Source organism: Drosophila willistoni, chromosome 3R (genome assembly GCF_018902025.1).
Source record: "Drosophila willistoni isolate 14030-0811.24 chromosome 3R, UCI_dwil_1.1, whole genome shotgun sequence".
In the NCBI taxonomy this organism is placed as follows: Eukaryota; Metazoa; Arthropoda; class Insecta; order Diptera; family Drosophilidae; genus Drosophila; species Drosophila willistoni.
The window spans coordinates 8624655-8645307 of NC_061086.1; the positions used below are offsets into that span (position 1 = coordinate 8624655).

The following is a 20653-nucleotide window of genomic DNA, read 5'->3' on the forward strand; positions in this document are numbered from 1 at the left end:
GCAGGACTGAAAATTGTTCGAAATTTCAATCAAGCAGCTCAAGCGTCAAGCAGCAAGCAGCGGGCGCTCCTGAAATTCTAACTTCGATCGGTTGTTTGTGTGTGTGCGTGTGTGTATGGCAGTGTTCACATATCCACCTTCTTTCCCTGTTACCGGCGGACTGAATTGCCCAAGTGAGAACGAGTCGGCTATCTGGGCATACCTCGAGAAATTCACCTCACTGTGGTGTATTCCTCTTACCCACACGATTGGGCTCTATCTATGTGAATTTCACATAAGTGCAACAGAGCTGGCCTATAGAAAATGGCTGCCCTCGTGCCATCTCTACGCTAAGTGTGAGCAGAACAGCTAGTGTTTGGCTTGTGGAAATCCAATTGGATTTCGATGGAAACCGGTTTTGTTTCAATTTCGTATACGAATTATTTTTTTTGTCTTGTTTCCCTTGGTATTGGTGGTGGGCGTCATGCGCCTGTGCCTTGTGGCCCGAAAGCCCTCATTGGATGTTGGTTTTCCGTTTTGGTTTTATTTTTCTTCGTTTTAACCAACCAAATTGAAAGAGCTTTTTCGCTTGCTACTCGAAAATGCACAAATTTTTCATAGTCACTTTTGTTGATTTCTGTGTTTGTTTTACATTTTTCTCGCCTTCCCATTTTCATGTTGGCTGTCAGTTTTATCAAATTAGTTGTTTATTTTATTGATTTTAATGATATTAGCCATGCCTTTTGGTTTTGGCTCATTGTTTATTTGATTTGAAATGAAAAACGTTTGCGTAATGAAGACATAAATTTTCATTAACCTCTGCTCTCGGCTTTATTGGGAATATGTTTTCTATTCAATTTATGGAATTTGAAATAATCAAAACAATAGGGAAACTGATTGGCATCATGTGGGAATTAATCGAATTGTCTTAAAATATTAGCATTGCAATGGTTTCAAAGTTGTTTATAATTCCAAATCTGCATAGGCATAAGCAATTTAATAACTACTTTGTTAAAACCTATTTATATGGATCATACGGAATCATATTAAAGTCGAAAAGAGAATAGATCTTGTATAGATTTTCACTAAAGGTTTAATAGTTTGTCATAAAACAATATGAATTTATTTAAACATTTCAAATTCAACCCACAATTAATATATCAAGCTTTTAATATCTTTCAATGAGTCCATATACATAGATGAGAACTCATAATATTGGGAACAGCAACTAAATTGTTGGCAATTTTAAAATGCAATTAAAAATTGTGACATTAAAGTGTCAATGGCCAATGGCCATCGGAATAAAACAAGTTGCAATCGAGAGAGACTATTAAAATGTCAAAACAACCCGGCCCCGGGTCTGCCATTTTGGGAATTGGCCAAAGAACCATAAAAAACCAAATTGTTGCCCATCCCGCAGAGCATCAACAACAAATGTCATTCGAAATGAAGCCATTGCTCCACATAGCCAGGAGGGGAGTCGGAATCTGGTCGGTGCTGGAGATGGAGACAAAGTTGGAGTTGGTTGTTTGCTGTTTGGAGTAGCCAGCTTTCGCCACATGATCAAAATGCTGATGATAATGATGGCAATGAGGATGATGATGGAGATGCCAAGTGGATTTCTAGCACATCGCATAAATAATGCATTCGAGAGGCACTTGAGAAAAATTAGAAAAACTGCAAAGAATACTTTTCTTCCATTCTCCTGCAGATTCCCCCCGCTTCCGCAAACAACAAGCAACAAATTAGAAATGTAAAATCAGAAAATAAACATTAGAAAGATGGCCCAGCAGGTTACTTAACTGAAAAACTAAAACAGATGCATACTGGTCTAATCGACCAAAATATGCCAGAGGAATATGGCCAAGACATGAGGTTAATCAGAGTGGGCGTGTACCATTGCCCGCCCATAATGGACTCGTGTCAAAGTCGAACCTAGAACCTGGAATGCTACCTTGCCTCGCTTTGCCTCGTCTTTGGCACATGCCGTGCTCACAGCGGTGGACAGGTCTGCGCCTGGGGTTTTGCTCAAGTGTCGCTTTGGGTATACACGAAACCAACCAAACGACCGACCAACCAACCAACCAACCAACCTAATACACAAAATGAATATGAATCAAGTGAATGAGAGAAAGAGAAGTAAAAGCGTGGGAGTATTTCGGCAACAAGTAAGTGTAATTGATCTAAACAGTGCGCGCCTTAACTATGAGAAATTGTCTAGAATGTTAACATTATTTCGACGACTATTCCCATCAAACATCAACAAAATTCTTTACTTGGAAATGATCGTAGTAATTTAATAAAGAAGTAGAAGAATCTACAGAAGATCTTCTACTAACTCTTTTGGATTTTTATTTAAAATACATTTTGTTAGGGTTGGCTGATTGTGAATTCAATGAATTATTTAATAAAAAACTATGTAACTCGTATAAAATTGTTCATGACTTGAAGCAAACATGAATTTAACTGAAACAGGTAACGGCCAAAAAGTCAACCTTGCAAATTTTAACCATAATTGAGAAAGCCACAAGCAAAAAATATATACAAAGGGAAATTGCATATATTTAAGTGCTAATCCGGGGCGTGATAATACGCAACAGTGCCGGAAAATGTGAGGATTGCAAAACGCAGCTTATAAAGTCAATTTTTTTATGACCATCATTGGCAACCGGAACAGCACGGACATCGGGACAGAAGAACACGCACGTTGCGCACACACAGAGCAAGGATCGGGCCCAAATACAGGAATTTCACGGCAATGGTTGAAAAGGAAAAAAACATTTTGGGAAAATTATATGCATCATAAACATTTTGCTGGAGTTTTTCCTAGCAAAATGACAAAAGGCATTCATATACGATTTCCTTTTTCTCTTCTGTACCTTTTTTTTCAAACGAATCATAAACCCAAAAAAAAAAGTGTGTGGGCGAACGAGAAAGAGGGAGTGAGGCAGGATGAGAGACAAGGTCGTGGCAATCATAAATATTGACATGTCATAAAAATCAAGGTGAAGATACAACACCAGCAACTAACATCCTCACATCCTTTTTCCGCAAAGCACTTTTCCATTGAATATCCTCTCGCCTCGTATATCGTTGTATATCTCTCTAAAGGGACCTTGAAAGTTTTATGACGAGCAGTTAGTAGAGATATCGGCTGATTTTTGCAGGTATATCACAGAGTCAAGCCGTTTGGCCAAGTCAGTCAACTTTTCTTCATCTTCGATATGTGTTGTTCTTGTTGTTGTTGGTTTTTTCTCTCGTTTTTGGGCACTGGTTTGATTTATGAGCTGTTAGTCCAACCGATTCAGTTTTCATTCGAATTTCTGACTGCAACGAACTGTTCAAACTGTTCGAACTGTGACTGTGGCATTCTCGTTTTTCTTTCTATTCTCGGATTGTAAATTATGCAGATGCCCCTTAGGTGACGTCCTCAATATCTCTCGAGTCAAGTTGTTTTTGTGGGCGTTTCATGTCCAGAGATTCACCTCTGTGTTTACCTGCGTTTACTATGCCCAGGTAGAGTGGCCGGGGGCGTAACAGTTCTTTGCCCTAAAACTGCACTTTAACTCTTTTGAGACCAATTATATGCCTATGTTTGACCACTTCTGGTTAAATAGTTTAGTTTTCATTACACAGCCATATGACTGTGACTTTTTACCCGAAAAAAATAAACAAACCTAAAGAGAGCGAGAGAGAGAGAGAGAGAGAAAGAGCGACCAAGGTAAAGGATTCTCTAACAAATGGCTAATATTTTTATGCTCCGAATTCCCAGCAAATTGTAGCAAAAAAAAAATCATTGCCTTCAAAATAATTACAACAAACTTTGGGTTTATTTATAGTTCCATAAAAAACATTTCATATTTCTAGGTCCACATATTCAAGGTAAAATTTAGAAGCCACATGACTTACATGACTTACAATGATTACTTAAAGATGCATTGCATTTAGTTAGATTGGGAGAGGGAAGTTTCCCCCATTTCTCTTCCCATGCTAATAATGAGCATTAGGAGTAAAAACAACAAAAACTACAACAACTGAGAGCCATTATACAAAATATTCGTTTTAACCTTTACCTTAAGTTGACTCCCTTTTGTAAAAATCTTCAATGTCCTTCACTCTACAACCCTGAAAACAGTTCTAAAAAAACTCCCGTGTGAGATTCTATGAAACAAAACCTGCTACAAATTATGAATGCTTATTTTTGATTTTAATGAATTTCAAAATTCCATAAATTTAAAAAGATTTTGGTTTTTTGTACATTTTTTTAACTAGTAACAAGGCGAATTTCGAATATAAATGTTTGCTATAATTGATATTCAACATTTGCAAAGTAAATAATATATAATAATTGAATAACTGATGTACAACATTTGCAGGGTAAATAATATGCAATTTGTGTCTACATTTATGGCCACCAATTTCTATAAATCTTTTTGTTTAATGTATTTGCAGAAATGTAAATTTATGTGCAAGGTCGTGGATGGCTGGCAGCAAATTTTGTTCTCTATGTGGCGCTACTTTTAATTAATTGTTAATTATGGAGTCCTCCCTTCCTTTTTGGCTAGATGAACGCAAAAAAGAGCTCTGGCTCCCAGTCCTTCTCTGCTCTGCCCCTTTGCCACCGTTGTGCAGTTGCCGCCACCGCCCACCCAGTCCCCGCTGGGCATGGTTACATGTACACAGAAGCGTTAATTAAATTTCTGTTTGGCTTTGGTCTTTTCTTTTCGCTTGTTCGTTGGTTGGTTGGTTGGTTGGTTCGTTCGTTGGTTCATTTTATTATTATTATTATTATTATTTTCGCAAAAATGCAACGAAACGTCGCAGTAATCGTAGTACGTAGTAAATAAATACTCATTTAATTTATGGTTTTAATTTTTATGGCTACAACACACACACATACACACACACACAGGGAGAGAACTTGAAGAAGGAGAAGCCGGAGAGGAGTTTGGAGTTGGAGTCGAAGTTATAGTCGGGTGGAGAGCAGACAATTTAGTAGTTTGGCATAGCCGTCCATGGGATGGGAAATTTAATAACTTTGTTTATGCGCAACACTAAATCATAACTAATGAGCGCGACTTTTCGACTGGGAACTGGCAAACATTTCGAGCTTCTACAAGGAGCTGGTGGCACTGGCGCTGAAGCAGGAGTAGGAGCGGAAGATAAAAATGGATTCCGAGTTGCAGTTGGCTGAATGCAGCTGCTGCTGCTGTTGCCTAACCTCAATGACAAGCCAAAACTATTTGATTTACCACGGGGCAACAAAAGGCACAAGCCACTAATTTGAGTTGAACACCTACAAGGACATGGACAGGATGAGCAAGAATGCCCGAAACAAAAATGAGTGCTAGATCCATAAAATAAAGTTGAAAACTCTATGTTGAGCTGAAAACACGGACCCGAAACAGACCACCAACTGATTTGCTGAAGGCAAATTGCATTCGCTCTGCAGGAGGGAGACACAAAGAAGACACACATTCAGAGGGAAAGAGAGAGAGAGAGAGAGAGTGAGAGTAATAGAAAGGTCCTTTGCCATGCTTCACTTTGATTCAGCATATCATTGCCAACGTCTCATTGTTGACAGCACTACATGATCCCCAATGATAAGAATCCATATTGATTTGGTTTCCCCCTTGCTTTCCCTAAGGAAAACCTTTTTGAATCCACCGCTAGCCAACAAAAATTATGCTTTAAACTTATCTCCGATTACATCTCGTATTATCTATCAACCTCAATCTCTGGCGGCTAAGACAAAGCTAAGAAAAATCAAATGCACATTCTTGTCCAGCAGACAAAATGTCATAGAACCTACAAAATTTACATAATATTCAATCCTGCCCTCCCTCTAACATAACAATAAAGGCCATGATAAATGTTATGACCAATTAATAATTTGGTAACTCTGCTTAGCAACTCGCATTTAGTGGCGACACAAAAAGGGTTAAACAAAAAGGGTTAAACAAAAATTTTAAGAGACAGAAAAATGATTAAAAATTGGCCTATGAATTTTCTACTTGATTTATAAAACGAAGTGGTAGTTTACAAAAGATCGAAAGAATGAAATATACATATGTATATATGAACACTGTAATGAAAATTACCAATTTCTTGAAGTTGTTAAGTTGTTTTACCAACAGTTCTAGTCCGAATTGTCATCAGCAAATGTCTTGGCTAATAAAATGGTTAGAGAGATAAACACCTTAAGATATTGTGACATGGATACTGGGATTATTGGGAGACATAATTTGTAATCAATAAAACATGATTGGATGGCTAAAGGTGGAGATTAGCCCTTTAAGATAGCGGGCTCAGCTGCAGTAATCAAAAATCAACTTTAACCACAAGAACAACAACCAGCGGCAAGTGTAAACACGTGGATAAACTGAAACTGAAACTGAGGTCGAGGTCGAGACCGAGACCGAGACGGAGAATGAGGATGAGTTTGAGGTCTTATCAGGAACAAAATAAAACCAACAAAATGTAAAACAAGAAGGAAAAAGGTCTCCTGGTCTCTTGGTCTCTCGGGGTGTTTATCCAGCGGCACTCCCAGTGGGAGACTGAAAGACTGACCTGGCCTGGCCATCTCTCCTTCTCTTTCTCCGTAACCATGTCAGTCATTCCCATTTACGGTTCTCGTACTCGAAAATCCAACTAATTAAGTTTTAACGGCACTTGCTAAATGGCTCTTTCTAGTTTTCGGCCTTCACTTGTTCTTGTATTTGGACGTATGTATGTGTGTTTGGGTCCTTAGGGGCGTGTGCAAAAACAGTTTGCTATGTTTGATTTCAAAATAGGATTAAATTGATTTCTCGCTACTCGACAAACAGTTGTTCCCCGTAGCAATTGTTACCTGGATATGTTTATGTTTACAGGATAAGGGTCTTTTGTAGGTGTGATGAGGTCAGCAGTTTTCCCATAGATCAATGTCAATAGATTGAAATGTTCCATGAAATGAGTTAAATTTAAAATAATGTAATTGAAATTGGCTACAACTGAACATTATCCACAACAACTACTTTTGGTTCTCCTAATATTAGAAGGCAAAAAGTGCAGGATTAGAAATGTAGAGTTATACGCACTTGAAAGACTCAGAAAGGACGAAAACTTAAAATAACTCATTGAACTCATTCAAAGATATTAATGAACACCCCTCTTATAGAGAATGTCTTAAGAGTCCTTGAAAAACGACATTTGTATACGAGATCAATAGATATTCTTGAAAAATATAGATACTTTTTAAAATTATTCCTCAGTTCAGTATATAAAGAATATGCGCAACTCCTTCGAACCGTTTTGGTTTCTGATCATCTTACTTCTCTCTACTTACCATCCATTTGACCAAAGTTCATGGGCTTGCAGCAATTTTTTACTTCATTGCCTAAATATTTATGCGCTTTTAAAAATGCTTAACTTTTGTATTTTTATTTTCAATTTTAGTTTGGTATTTTTTTTTGCTAGCAAATATTTTTGAAAAAGTACAATGGAAAAGAGCGAAGCAAAATGTGTCAATGGCAGCAGAGTGTAGAAGGAAGGACCCTCATTAGTGTAAGAACTGAGCAAAGAACAAGGAAAAGGACTTCAAAAAGAAGAAGAAGAACAAGCTATTCAACAATGCCCCTCTATTCTTGGTCCAGGGGCGTGTCAACTCACTGAACAATTACGCATAAAGTAAGAAATGAGGGCATGGCAAAGGTAAAACGGGGAGGTTGGGTGGGTTAGGTAAAGAAGGACTTTTCTTCAAGTCAAAAGGTCCTTATACACACACACACACACACACAAACACAAATACAAGATGCTGACATTTACTTGACTTTTATGAACGCGAAATGGAAATTTGATATTTGGCCGGAAGTTGGACAACAATTGGCTGCAAGCGGGACCCTACATACATCTATCCAAAAAGCAAGGGCAACTCCTCCTTCTCCTCCTTCAACAATGAAGGAGTCGAAGGTGTGTAATTATTGCGGTGCTGCATTTCGACTTCGAAGTCAGAAGAAGCCAAAAAGAGTCCAAGTCAACCGGCGACAACTTCTGTTTGAAAAGCGCGCCAGAAACTTTCTCACGCTCCATTTGACTCGGATTCTGCCGTGTTCATAATTATATAGGAATACAATATTGAAGACTTTTCGACTGCGACAGGCAGTTGGCAGCAGCTTTTCAGTGGCAAATGCGCAATTTTTGCCGTTGCACATTTCTTATCGACTGAATTTGTTGTGCATTTTCATTGAAAAGTGTTCAAGTGGAAGTCGTTAGGCTTTTCTACAAAATTGTACAAAAAAGAAACCCATTCGAAAAAACGCTCCATCAAGCTCAAGAGGCCGACAAACGCTTTTGCCTTTAACACTTTCCGTTCGCTGAAGTGTCGAAAAGGGCTACGAATCAGAACAAAAAAGAAGTTACAACATTTCAAGTTGGCTTTCAAGGATCTTCGAAACTCATTGCCATTCTTCTCAGAACAAGGAGCCAAAAAAAAAAAGTATCAACAGACATAAACATACAATTTTGGTTACACGAATAAAACTATTTTTCATTTATCTTAAATTTGAAATTATCTATTATTAAAGACCTAAAATGTTAATTAAAATCGTGTTTTTGTTTGTCTTTGAAGAATGTAATCATAGCATAGTAGTTCCATGCGGATATCAGCAATGTTTTTGGAAAATTTTGAGTTATTGGCTTAAAATAAAAATAAGAATTTTGAATTAATGTTTGGTCAATGTTTTAATATTCTAAGTCCTGGTATTCTGCGTATTTTCAACCGATTTTAAAATGCTATTACAAATTTTTGAGGAAAATTAATAATGTATCCATCAGGGTTTTTTTCGACAAGTGCCCAAAATTGACTTTTTTGTATGTTTTAAAGCAAGTTAAAAGATTAGATCAGATTTTCCAATAGAATGTAAAGATATAAATTTGAAAAATGGTAGTTTGGTGACTTGGAATTTTAACAAAAATAGTTCGGAAAAAAATAAGTTTTGGCGAGTTGAATACGTAATATATCAGTAATATTATTAGATATTTATAGTTGTAAATTTGACTTGGTTTATAGTAAATATTGGGATTTTCATAAAATAATTTAGAATTTGCTTTGCTGACAATTTTTTTGAGAAACTTGATATTAAATTTATCAAAAGTTAATTTTTATTAATATAATAAAGTATTAATATTTCTTTTCTTTCATTTTGAGCGAAAAGTCAACCATATGTTTGTCACAGGATAATTAGGAGATTCCATAAATGTTAGTGACTGACTGACATCAATACCAATAAATGTTTTCGTCCTCCCAGATGAGGAAATGTGTCATAAATTAATAATAAAATTGTATAATCACATAGTGCGTAAAATGTATATAAATTTGTGTGTAATCGTAATTCCATCTAATAGAATTTAATTTTCCCAACACACACAGAGACACACATTCACACCCTCAACAATTTGAGGTGGCAAAAGGGCCAAAGTGTGCTCTAAGTAAATGCTATTAGGGCAAAAGCATATGGCACTTGAATGATTTTTATTGTTTTAACGCATTAGAGAAGCAGCCTCTGCTGCTGATGATGCTGATAATGATGATGATGATGATAATGATGATGATGATGATGTTGCGGCTGCTTGTAGACAAACCCCAAAATGCCCTTTGGCATACAAAGGCCACCCACTTAAGTGCGAACAACAACAATTTATATTAGATGTGTATGGGGAAATCCACCCTCAAAATGGGCCAAAAAGGGAAATGGGAAATGGCAATGAATTGAAATTGATACACCCCCAAAATTTTAACGCCGCATTGAGAGAATCAACGGGGGAGCAAGAGCAACAGCAGCAACAGCAAAAGCAACAGCAACATGATGTCGTGTGTCGTTGTCGTGGGTGCCGAACATATCCGTGCCAAGAGATGTTGCCTTGCAATTGGTCCTTTTTGTGGGAGTAAAGGACTCCCCGCTTGGTCTAGGCGTCAGCATCATCATTGGCGGCATTTAACCCACCGAAAGAGAGACAGAGAGTGAGAAAGCGACAGAGAGAGAAAGACAGAGTTTAATTCAATCAAATTCAATTGTGGAGTAGAAAGGGAGCCCATAGCCTCATCTCATGTTCTATCGTTGGCTACAGTGCGTCATCTTTCGTATCAATATGGCCCGACAGGAAATTTAATTACCTCCCCGCCTCAGCCCCTTCGCCCTTTTAACCAGGCTCACAGTTTTCCTATGTTGTCGACAGAAAGCCTTTTTAAAATCCAATAAAGTGTCACACAATTAAGTGACACGGATATCCTGCAGAGGCAGAGAATATCCTGCAGTTCGTTCCATTGAGGGTGACGGAATTATCTGTTTGCCTTTCAGCTTTTATCTCCTTTACGCATTTCATGGAATTTCGTTTGTTGAAACTCAATTAGTTGGCAATGTTGTTTTCATTATTGCAAATTAAACACGACTGATACCAATTGAGGAAATGAGTAAAAGGGATTAAGGCAGAAGTCCACGAACTAATGGAAAATGTTGGAATAATCCACAAAATTAAGAAACAAACTAAAAGAAGAGACTAATTCCTAAGTGAATCACCCTTTTTGTTACGATTAAGGATTCTTTGTAATAACCTATTTCTCAAATGATCATAATGAAATATTTGTTAACCATAAATTGATTTCAAACAATGCCCGAACAATTACAAAAACCCATCGGATGACTTTACGCCCCATCGAAAGAAGAAGGAATACATAGGCCAACCGACAGACAAATAGATGATAAACAGGTGTTTTTCAATTCACACAATTCCTGATAAATGTATTATTGGCCAACAAACATTTTTCAAACTGCACAAAGACTTCCACTTCATGTGTGCCAGGATGAAGTCTGTTAATTAATTTTTGAAAAGAAAAACGTTACCCACGTACAAGCCAGACCAGGCAACAGCAGCAGCCGAAACGACGAGGATCATCACTGTGGATGGGAACACATTTTAGGATGAGGGAGCTGCCTCTTATTTTTTTATTTTTGTTAAATGGTAGGCAATATTTTAAACTTAATTAATCAAGCGTGGCCAGCAGCTAAAAAGTTAACTGCCACGCCCCATGATTGATGTGCCAGCGAGCCAAGAGTTGTTTGCCGAGTTAAAAGTCTTGGGCCATGTTTTCTCAGTGTGGTCATGTTCATGCGGCAAGGTGCCAAACGGAGGGCGGACAGTTTGTTGGTTTTAGGGCAACTTGTAGGTAGCTTTATTAGTCCAACGAAAAAGGGCGGCGGCGTCTTATCAATTACAACTTTGTTAGGGTCTAATTGCTACCCTCATACAAGGAGTAAAAAACAAACTCTCTAAATGCTGACAAGATAAGGCAACAAATTGCCTAAAGATAGCACGAGAATAATCAAAGGTAATGGGGGTTCCGGTTTTGTAATGTGACACCTTCGTGTGAAAATTTATAGCAATCTAGACGGAAAGAGAGAGAGAGACGGACAGAAAGAGATGGAGAGTGAAAGAGAGTTTCTACAATATGGCAAATTACTTTAATTCATCAAATTGAGAAAAAACGAAATGAAAACTCACTCGCCCGCCCCCCACACACACACACCCATACAAACACACAGACATATGAGTAAAGAAATAAACAATCTATTAGACAACCCGTCGTTATTGACGTATTACAAGGCGTCATGCAAGCCCGGACCCCAGTTCCCAGTTCTCAGTTTCCAGTTGCCCGTTCCCAGTTACTGCAGAGAGACACAGAGACTCGTGCCTTCTCAAGGGATAATACTCGTAGTTAAAGCTCTTGTCTTATGTAAATGCCACATCCAGATATGAATGTAAGTAGTTGGAAAACAAAAAAGAACCAACTCAATGGACAAATGAACCATGGCAAATTTTTTTTTATTTGTTTTTCTTGTGTTGCTCTTTTTCATATTGCGTTTTTTTTCTCATTTTTGTTTTTGTTTTGGAGTTGATTAAGTGGCCAAAGCTGATGACAAATTGGGTCTGTTTTTATTATGTCTTTTTTTTTTAAATTGGTCTTGTAGACCACTTGAACTCGGCTCTTGATGTGCTTAACCCAATAAGTGGGTGGGATGTGTGTATAATACTTGCATAAATATTAGAGTGAAAATTGTAGGGAATTTAAACATTCTTAAGACATTTTCTAAACGAGAAAACGTAGATACATTATTCCTTAGTTTTGTAATTAACTATGAAAAGTTCGAAAATAAAAAATTAATTTTAAAGCATTTCTTAGTTAAAAGAAGATGGAATAAATATTCTTTCTGTGTTTTCGGAAACATTTCCAAAATTTTAGAGTAATATTTATTTTAGAAGTAAAATAAATGAAACGTGGACAAAGTATTAGCCTTTCATATCCCATTCCAAGTAGCGTATCACCTTAACCCTTATAGCCAATTTCAATTTCAATTACTTTTTGCCCATATTGCAATTTTATCCCCTCCTAGTCCCCAAAATGCCACAAAACGCAATCAAAAGGCCACCCTCATTTTGACTAATTTATTTGATTTTGTTGACATGGAGAACAGAGGACTCACAGAGTGGGAAAGAGATGATTGTCCCATTGCTACTTTTTGTTTAATCAAAAGCAATTGTTCATTTCAAGTTTGATTGCAATTGTGGTTTTTGCGGTTACTTTGGTTACATTGAGAGCTAAACAGAACCATGTGTAACCATGATAGAATTTCAAATTGGTTTGAGTTTAGTATGGTAATTTTTGATTGTGATTTTGGGGGTAAAACCTATTAAATGCTCTAAACTACTTCATTAATATTTTCATCATTAAGAACTGAGTTCCCTCTCAAGCGAACCAAACTGAAATCAGTTTTATCATAACACTTAAGCTGACCTAAAGACATGACAAAAAATGGATAAAACCGAGACAAGACATGAACAGAGAAGATGAGAGAAAAAAAAAACGAAAATTATGATTAATAAAAGAGACGATGAGGGTTTTAGGAACAGCTTTGAGGAGTTTTAATTACGATAATCGAATACTCTTACAAACCAAGGAAACCTCAAAAACCCAAATTAAACAATTTTCTAAATTACCTTACCTTTTCTTAATATTTTGTTGAGTTTCTTAATATGCAGTAATCCCGATTCAAATTTCAAAATTATTTCCAAAGCAAAACTTCCTTAAATGACATTATACCCGATTGCATTTTGTTAGAGCATCTTTAGGCCTCTTCAAAAACCCTAAATGAACAAATCAAAAGAGGAAAAAAAGGTTCGAAAAAAACGTTGTCATTAATTTACGCATAAAATTTTATAATTTATGACAATATGAGGTGTAGCTGGAGCGCCAGGGCAACAAATTCAAAAATGAACTCAAACTGGAACTGGTTGAAGTTGGAGTCGGAGTTGGAGCTGAAGCTGAAGCTGGACACTTGGGGCAGATTGGGAGAGATGAAAAATATGAAATTGGTATCAAGGGAATACATGTTTGCATTTGTATTGGAAATTCTCTTGCCGGAGCGACTTTTATAATTATGTCTACGCATAAAAATCACATAAATTTGTGCATAAATGCAACAATAGCAACAATAACAAGATCTATATACATATATAATATATGATGGCGCTTAACATTTTCAACATCTCTCAGTGTAGAGGCAGGAGACGATAAAGATCGTTATTTGAAATATTATAAACCTGATCAAGTGCTCGGCTTATGAATGAAATTAATGCATTTATCTGAAATTTTCGTTTTTGTTAATACATTTTTAATGCAACTTTGTTTTTTTTTTTTTTTGTGGGCCCGTTGAGTTTAAATCTGTTAGCGTCATTAATTAAATTCCTACATATTTTGTCTTTTGGTGTTTTTATTATTTATTATATATGTCGGCGCCATATAGCGCCAGTAAGTGAGTTAGTTTTATTTTTTTCCTTTGGTTGCAGCTAAAAAGAACAAGAGTTTGTTAAATAAAAGAGGGGAAACTCGTTTAAAAAATACCCCATAATAAGATGGGATAATATATAGCTTGAGTTTAAGTTTCTTAATCCTAATACACACTTTTTTTAGAGCCCACAAAAAACAAAAAGATTAATCAGACTTAAGTAGAGTACAAGCAAAGATTGAAATGGGAATATGGATTATTTCTGTCATTAATACTAGAACTTAACATTCTTTAACTCTACTAACCAAACAAAAAAGACTTTTTTACCATTCTCTGTTGTTGTTGTTGTTTTCTTCAGTTTGAGTAAAGTTATTTATCATTTCGGCTGTATAATTTTTCATGCCGTGAAACTTTCAGCCACACGCACCAGAAATGAAGAGCCAGCCCTTTGGGGCAAGAATATATATATTTTTGCTTTGCTTTTTGACATTTATTTTACTCTGGGAAAAAAGAGCCAAAAAACAATAAAAAACAAAAAATAAAACAGAAAACAAAAATATGTGTAGCACAAACACCAAGAGCAAAACCAACACATGAACGTGCGATATTATTAATTTTATTCGTTCATTTGAGCGTCTGAGCGCATTCGCATGTGTGTAGGAGTGGAAAGGAAAGGCTACAAAGGAAGAGGGGAGGACGGGGACCAAGAGGATGTTTTGGGCCACCTTTGCGTGTCCATTGGTTATAACTCAAGTTATGCATTGAGGAGTCGCCCGACAGACTATGCTGCACGTTGAAATAAATATAAATGTCATAACTTGGCGGAGAAGAGCATGGAAGTGCTGGACTCTTTGTTTTATATCTTTTTGTTTTGTTTTGTGAATCTGAAATCAAATGAATCATCATCATCATCAGATGAGAATGCGCCGGCATACTGGGTGGCAAATATTCGTTTAGTTTGTTTAGCGTCCATTCTTTTGCAAAAATTACTTAAAAGTTCTATTCAAGGAAAATTTGCCTAATTGTCGGACTCCTAAGATTTTAAATCATCTTACAACAATGGATATGGAATGGAATATATGGTACGATATCTTAAAAACGTAATACAAAAGTCTTTCTAATTGTTTTGCACCTTTCAAAAAAAGGATAATTTGAGCGCCCTGAAGTATGCTACAGTTATGTGTAATTTCAGGTCTAACCATCTGCTTCACCAAAGAAACCAAATTCAATATTTCCTATTTAAAATTTAATTTAGAAAGATTGACCCTCCCACTCCTATCCCCCTTTACCTCTTTTCCCTCCCAATTTTTGCTCTCACTCTCGCAGCGGGCAGCCTGCAACTGCGGAAATGCTGAAACAGCGAAATTTCACGCCTTCTTTAACAGAATATATTAAAAATGAAGAAGAGAAACAAATAATACAGTATTACAAAAGTAGTTTCAAATCTCTATGAAAACATGGCAACGCCACACACCCAGAAAAAAAAATAACCGAAAAATTTGAAGCGGGGCAAAAGTAAAAACTGTGAAGTGAAGAGTCAAATCAAAGACCAGCCATGGGGGGTCAAAGAGCAGAGCAGAGGGCGCGAGTGCAGGCTTAGACTCAATCACAAACACACACACACACACACACAGGCACACATCTGTGATACTTTTTAGGCCGCTGACAAACCGACAACAGCAACAAATGCCATAATAATAGTTGCCAAAAGCAATTAGACAAACTAATAAAAGGGAAAACCCCACAAAAAAAATACAAAAGCCGCATGCAACATAATGAAAGCATACAAGAGCAAGCAGGATGGGATGATGGGAATGCATATAAAGGTCTCGGCTCAATGCCAAACCCCCAATGGCGTTTTGATTCCGAAAACCAATGGTGCAAGCGAGATAGCTATATGGTGCTGTGTCTGTGTGTGTGTGTGTGTGGTGAACTGCAGTTTGTTCTGTTTCACCTGGTGAGAGAGAAGTCAATCCTACGAAGTTGCGCCCTTTCGGCAATGAAAAAGTGTTGCTTTGTTGAGTCTTGGGCATATCGAAAGCATTCATATGACTGGTCTGGTAATTGCGTTTAGAAGTGCGTGTACTTCAGATACTTACTTTTGTTTGTCGGCCTTTTTTTTTGCTGCTTTTTTTTGGCCGTTACAAATATGTTTTCAAAGCAAAGTCATGCCCAACTATTCCATTCATACATCTCATATTAAGGTCTTGTTTTGCTTGAACCTTTCTAATGTCGAACAACAAAAAGAAAGAATATGAGTTTCTTTTCAAGAGGCTATTTCGAGGCCTAAATTGATATGCCTCAGTTGGCACTGAAGAGAGTGGAAATATTTGAACTGAAAAAAAGAGTTTAGTTAATGGGGGGTCCGCACAAATCTAAATATGAAAGAGAAATTGTAGGTATGCCATTAATAAAACAAAATCATTTTCAAGCTTGGACAAATACATTTTCAAACAAAATTTTCAAAACCTATTTGTGAAAACCCATGATAGCAGTCCTGTAAACAAATTTAGCCTGATGTCCAAAGAGGAGTTAAATTTTTACTTCAATCTGTCTGTAATTATAATTTTTAATTGAATTAAAAGCAGAAAGAAAAAGGTTGGTTGGAGTACCACCAAACAAAAGGGCAACAATAAAAGGAATAATAATAAAAATGACATGGAAATGAGTTGCAAACAAATTACATCGCAAAAATGAGCTCCAGCGGTGACAAATTACAAGGAAAACAACGGTCGCGATGAGAAATGATGACAGCAAAAAGTAAATGCCAGTAAGATGGCGAATGAGTGAGGAAGAAGGGATAGCGGTGGCAAAACAAAAGGACTACACACGAATTTATTTAAAAAGGAAAGCTGCAAAAAATACTGCTCGACATTTTTGCAATACATCCAGCTGAGTTCACCAAATAACTTTGATTGCATAATTGTGAATGAAAGTGAGCAGAAACCAGATGACACTTCCGTCTCTCCATTTGCACCTTGGCACGAGCTGTTGTGTTGCTGCCCATTATCTCAGTCCTTCCTTTCTAGTTCTTCCTCCTTGTAGGCACACTTTAAAGCCCAAAAGGAGGAATATTTGCCAACTGTTTTCACTTCCGTTGTTATAAACATCCAACAAATTTGGTCTATTTGCTGCTGATGCATTCATTCATCGTAGTCATATACTTGACCTATGGCATCCTATGCCCCCGCTGTCAGTTCCACACTCCTGCGGTGCTTTTTTTTTTGTTGCCTTTTGTTGGACCATTTTGGTTATTGGGTTTTACGCTCGGCTTTGCATCTGTTTGCATTTTCAACACAAAATGGACGATATGTTTTCCATTTGATTATTGCGCATTAGCAGGATATTTTGTTAGGGGTTTGTGATTTTCCCAAACGGACTCTGTTAATAAAGACATTTTGCACCCAAATGAACTAAGTAACGTTGGAGTTTGTATGTAACAAACAACATCAAATTTACTTACGGGAATAGCTTAGTAAAATATTTTGATAAAATATAAAATATAAGTATATAAATCCCCGTTGGCTATTATGTCGCCTTTGCATAAGATGTGGAGTCCCTCCACACCAAAGAAAAGATATTCAACTCCGATTCTACCGCTTTGCATACATCAAGGATTCATTCCACCATGCGAGGAGAAGGAGGAGAGTGCAAATATGACCCTTATTCTGGCCTGGGAGTATGGACGAAATTGGTTGCAGCAACGAGATGAGTTTCTACGGAACAAAAAGCATATCGAATCCAAGAAGTATGTTCAGCCAGATATAGCTTGGTGGTTGAGGCAAAGAAAACGTACCTCCTTCAATCCACGTGAGAAATATTTAGAAGAGAAGAAATTAAATTTCAATAAAAATATGAATTTAAGCTCCTTTGCGGAATCCAAAAAAAGGCGTGCTCTACAAGGCTCTTAAGGATGATAATAATTAATTGATTTATTGGTTCTACATTTGTATATGTATATTTATGGGTAAAGTTTTTAACTTACCTTTCCAATGTATAAATATTTGATGAATAATTATAATATATGTATATTTGAATGTTTAATATGTTAGCTTTATAATATAAGGATTCTATTAGGGTTTGGGACGTCGAATCTTTTGGGAGGTTCACAATCGATAAATAATAGCGAATATAAAATAAAGATACCTTCATTTTAATAATCTAATATCTTATATTCAATGAAAGCATTGATAAAAATTTTAATCAAAGTAACTTCACAATTACTGTCAAATACATATACTACATATCTACACTATCAACTACTCAAACTTAAAACCGAAGAAAAAAAAAAAAAAAAAAAACAACATACTTTTAAAGCCTAAATATGCAGGATCGTAGAGTATGGACTAAGAGCACTCCATTCAAACACTCACCCATTGGAATATTTCCCAAAAACCCAAGGCGATATTTTCTTGGACCCTCCTGTGACAAAGACGAAGCCAGAATTGGACTGCTTCTCGGCTGGGAATATGGTAACCAATGGTTACGCAACCGGAATGAATTCCTTTCGAAATTATCGAAAAGCACGGAAGAAACTTTTATCAAGCCTGATTTTAACTGGTGGTTAAAAAACCGGAAAAGCACGAAAGAAACTTTTATCAAGCCTGATTTTAAATGGTGGTTAAAAAACCGGCATCTAGGACAAAATCATTGGCAAAGGAATATTACCATTCATATATCATCGCATCACAAAAATATGTGTTTGTCAGCATTCGATGAGGCTCGAAAAAGACGTCAATTGGCCATGCAGAGGAAAAGTGAATTCAATTTTTTTCTAAGAAGTATTCCAGAAACTTACGAATTATTAAGGAGATAACTTATACATATGTTACTATTCAATTCCTTTTTAAAACTACCTTAGTTGTACCTATTATAGATTGTACGACTATCTGAATAGTAGATAAATATATGGTGGGATATCTAAATAATAAGCTCGAATAAGTGTGTCTTTTCCGTGGCATTAAAATCTTTTAAACAAAAACTTACATATATTAATGTATTTGTCAATATTTTTAAGTGAAATTAGATTGGAATTGCTTCCCTTGTTATGTTGTGACCTTTTCTGATATAGTTCTAAGATCGCTTTATTCATTATTGTACTTTTGAATAACTCATTCCTTATTTTAGAATCGAGAATATTTTTGTGATCGAATGGACTTAGAAGTACTTGGAATCCAATGAACTGCAAATTATACCCAACCAAACAACTTTGATCATTTGTTTTCTGTTGTTTTTTACATACTCTGTAATAAAAACACTAAGAGAAGGGTATATGCGTTTTCAAATAGTATTTGTGATAACTTTAGGTTCGTTATAGCCAGCTAGAATTCCAAATAAATTGTTGGAAAAGCAAACAATTTTTTAACCATAGGTCATAAATTAGTTTTACTATTTAAGTGAAGATTTGCTTTTGTTATAGGGTAAATTGAGGTCGACTTAGGATAGTAATACCCTACCGAATGCTCTGTTGTTCTTTGTTTTGTATTTCGCACTCTAAAGAGGGGATGGAAACAAAGAGTGAGAGAGAGAGAGAGGTCCTAGTAAGATCCTTCTATCAAGTTAAACAAACAAAAGCGCAGCAAGCCTGCGTTTAGGCAAATACCAAATATGTCATGCGATTTTAAACAATGGAACCAATAACCAACCCAAGTCATATAGCACATGAGTTTGTTCTGTTCATTCCTCGTCATAGTTGACGTTTTCCAAAGTCATCATCATCATCAATGTCGTCCGCCGTCGTCCGTAGAGTCGTTCGGAAACCGTATAAGTGAACAATTGGCCTGGCCCCGACTCGATGGCAAAGCCCTGTGGTTATTTTTCTTTTAATATGCACTTCCGCTTCATTAACTAAATCAAATAACGCGTTATGACTACTACATATATGAGTAGGTATATACATACACACATATACATATGTACATAGTAGTATTATTAAATTTCTGCGTTTGGCTTTTTTTCGGCTTTCGGTTGTGCAATTTGGCGCGCAATTTGAAAAAAAGGGGCGTTACTTTTAGGCCTGCTGCAAATTGCGCAGTTCAGACAATATTTCTTCTTTTTATAGAGTTTTTGTTTGTATAACAAACTTTTACCTTTGGCCCCGTTTACTTGGCGTTTTTTTCCATTACAAAAATTACAAAAACTCATTAGTGTTAATTTTTGTGTGGTTTTGTTTATATGTGAACCCTTTTTTCTTGAATCGGTTTCATAATTTATGGCCATTTGTTAAACGTTTGCCACATCACACAGTGAGAATGGGTCCCCAGTGGATAGGCATGAGTTTCAATTTCCATTCATAATTTCTTTGAAAGCTTGAATTTAATTAAAAGATGATAAAAGTATCCCTAGTCGGATATGAGGAACACTTTAAAGCAATTTAATTCATTAAAGTTTTTTATTCTTCGATTATTGTGTTCTTGCTAACTTTAAGTTTTATTGCCAATTTTATTACTTTCACCACTTATAAAAGAAAATGACGAAAATTATTATTTTTATGCGCAATTTTTTGATTATTTATTACCTTTTCTCCATATGACGCGCGGCCATCAACATTATAATTGTTAATAATATTTTCCACTTATTATATGCCATTAATTTTGCCCTCTCCCTCTCTCTCTCGCTCTCTCTCCTTCTCTTTTCTTGTAGTTAACTAGAAAATTCACTCTACAGTTTTTCCTTCACAGTTTGAGTTGCTTTTTCTTCTGTGCATAAATTAATACACTTAATATAATAAAAGAAAACCAAAAAAACAATGGAAAATATGGAGTGTGGAGAAAGGGTTTCCGCTGTGATGTGTACAATTTATGATTAAACATTAAAAATAGGTGGCATGAAAATAGTTTGGAAAAGCGTTGCAA

At 36.2% G+C, this 20653-nt stretch overlaps 2 protein-coding genes across 2 annotated transcripts; both read left to right on the plus strand.

The window, feature by feature from the left end:
- The first annotated feature begins 17220 nt into the window (after positions 1–17220).
- Positions 17221–17836, plus strand: LOC6651604. Its single transcript, XM_023180629.2, has one exon. It carries the CDS (start codon positions 17330–17332, stop codon positions 17708–17710), a length of 381 nt encoding a protein of 126 aa, XP_023036397.1. The 5' UTR covers positions 17221–17329; the 3' UTR covers positions 17711–17836.
- A 182-nt stretch (positions 17837–18018) lies between these two features.
- On the plus strand, positions 18019–18730 carry LOC6651605. Its single transcript, XM_023180587.2, has one exon. It carries the CDS (start codon positions 18124–18126, stop codon positions 18613–18615), a length of 492 nt encoding a protein of 163 aa, XP_023036355.1. The 5' UTR covers positions 18019–18123; the 3' UTR covers positions 18616–18730.
- Positions 18731–20653: the final 1923 nt, after the last annotated feature.

What these genes read in the sequence shown, in the direction of transcription:
- LOC6651604 (XM_023180629.2), top strand. Translation starts at nt 17,330, where the DNA reads ATGTCGCCTTTGCATAAGATGTGGAGTCCCTCCACACCAAAGAAAAGA.
- LOC6651605 (XM_023180587.2), top strand. Translation starts at nt 18,124, where the DNA reads ATGCAGGATCGTAGAGTATGGACTAAGAGCACTCCATTCAAACACTCA.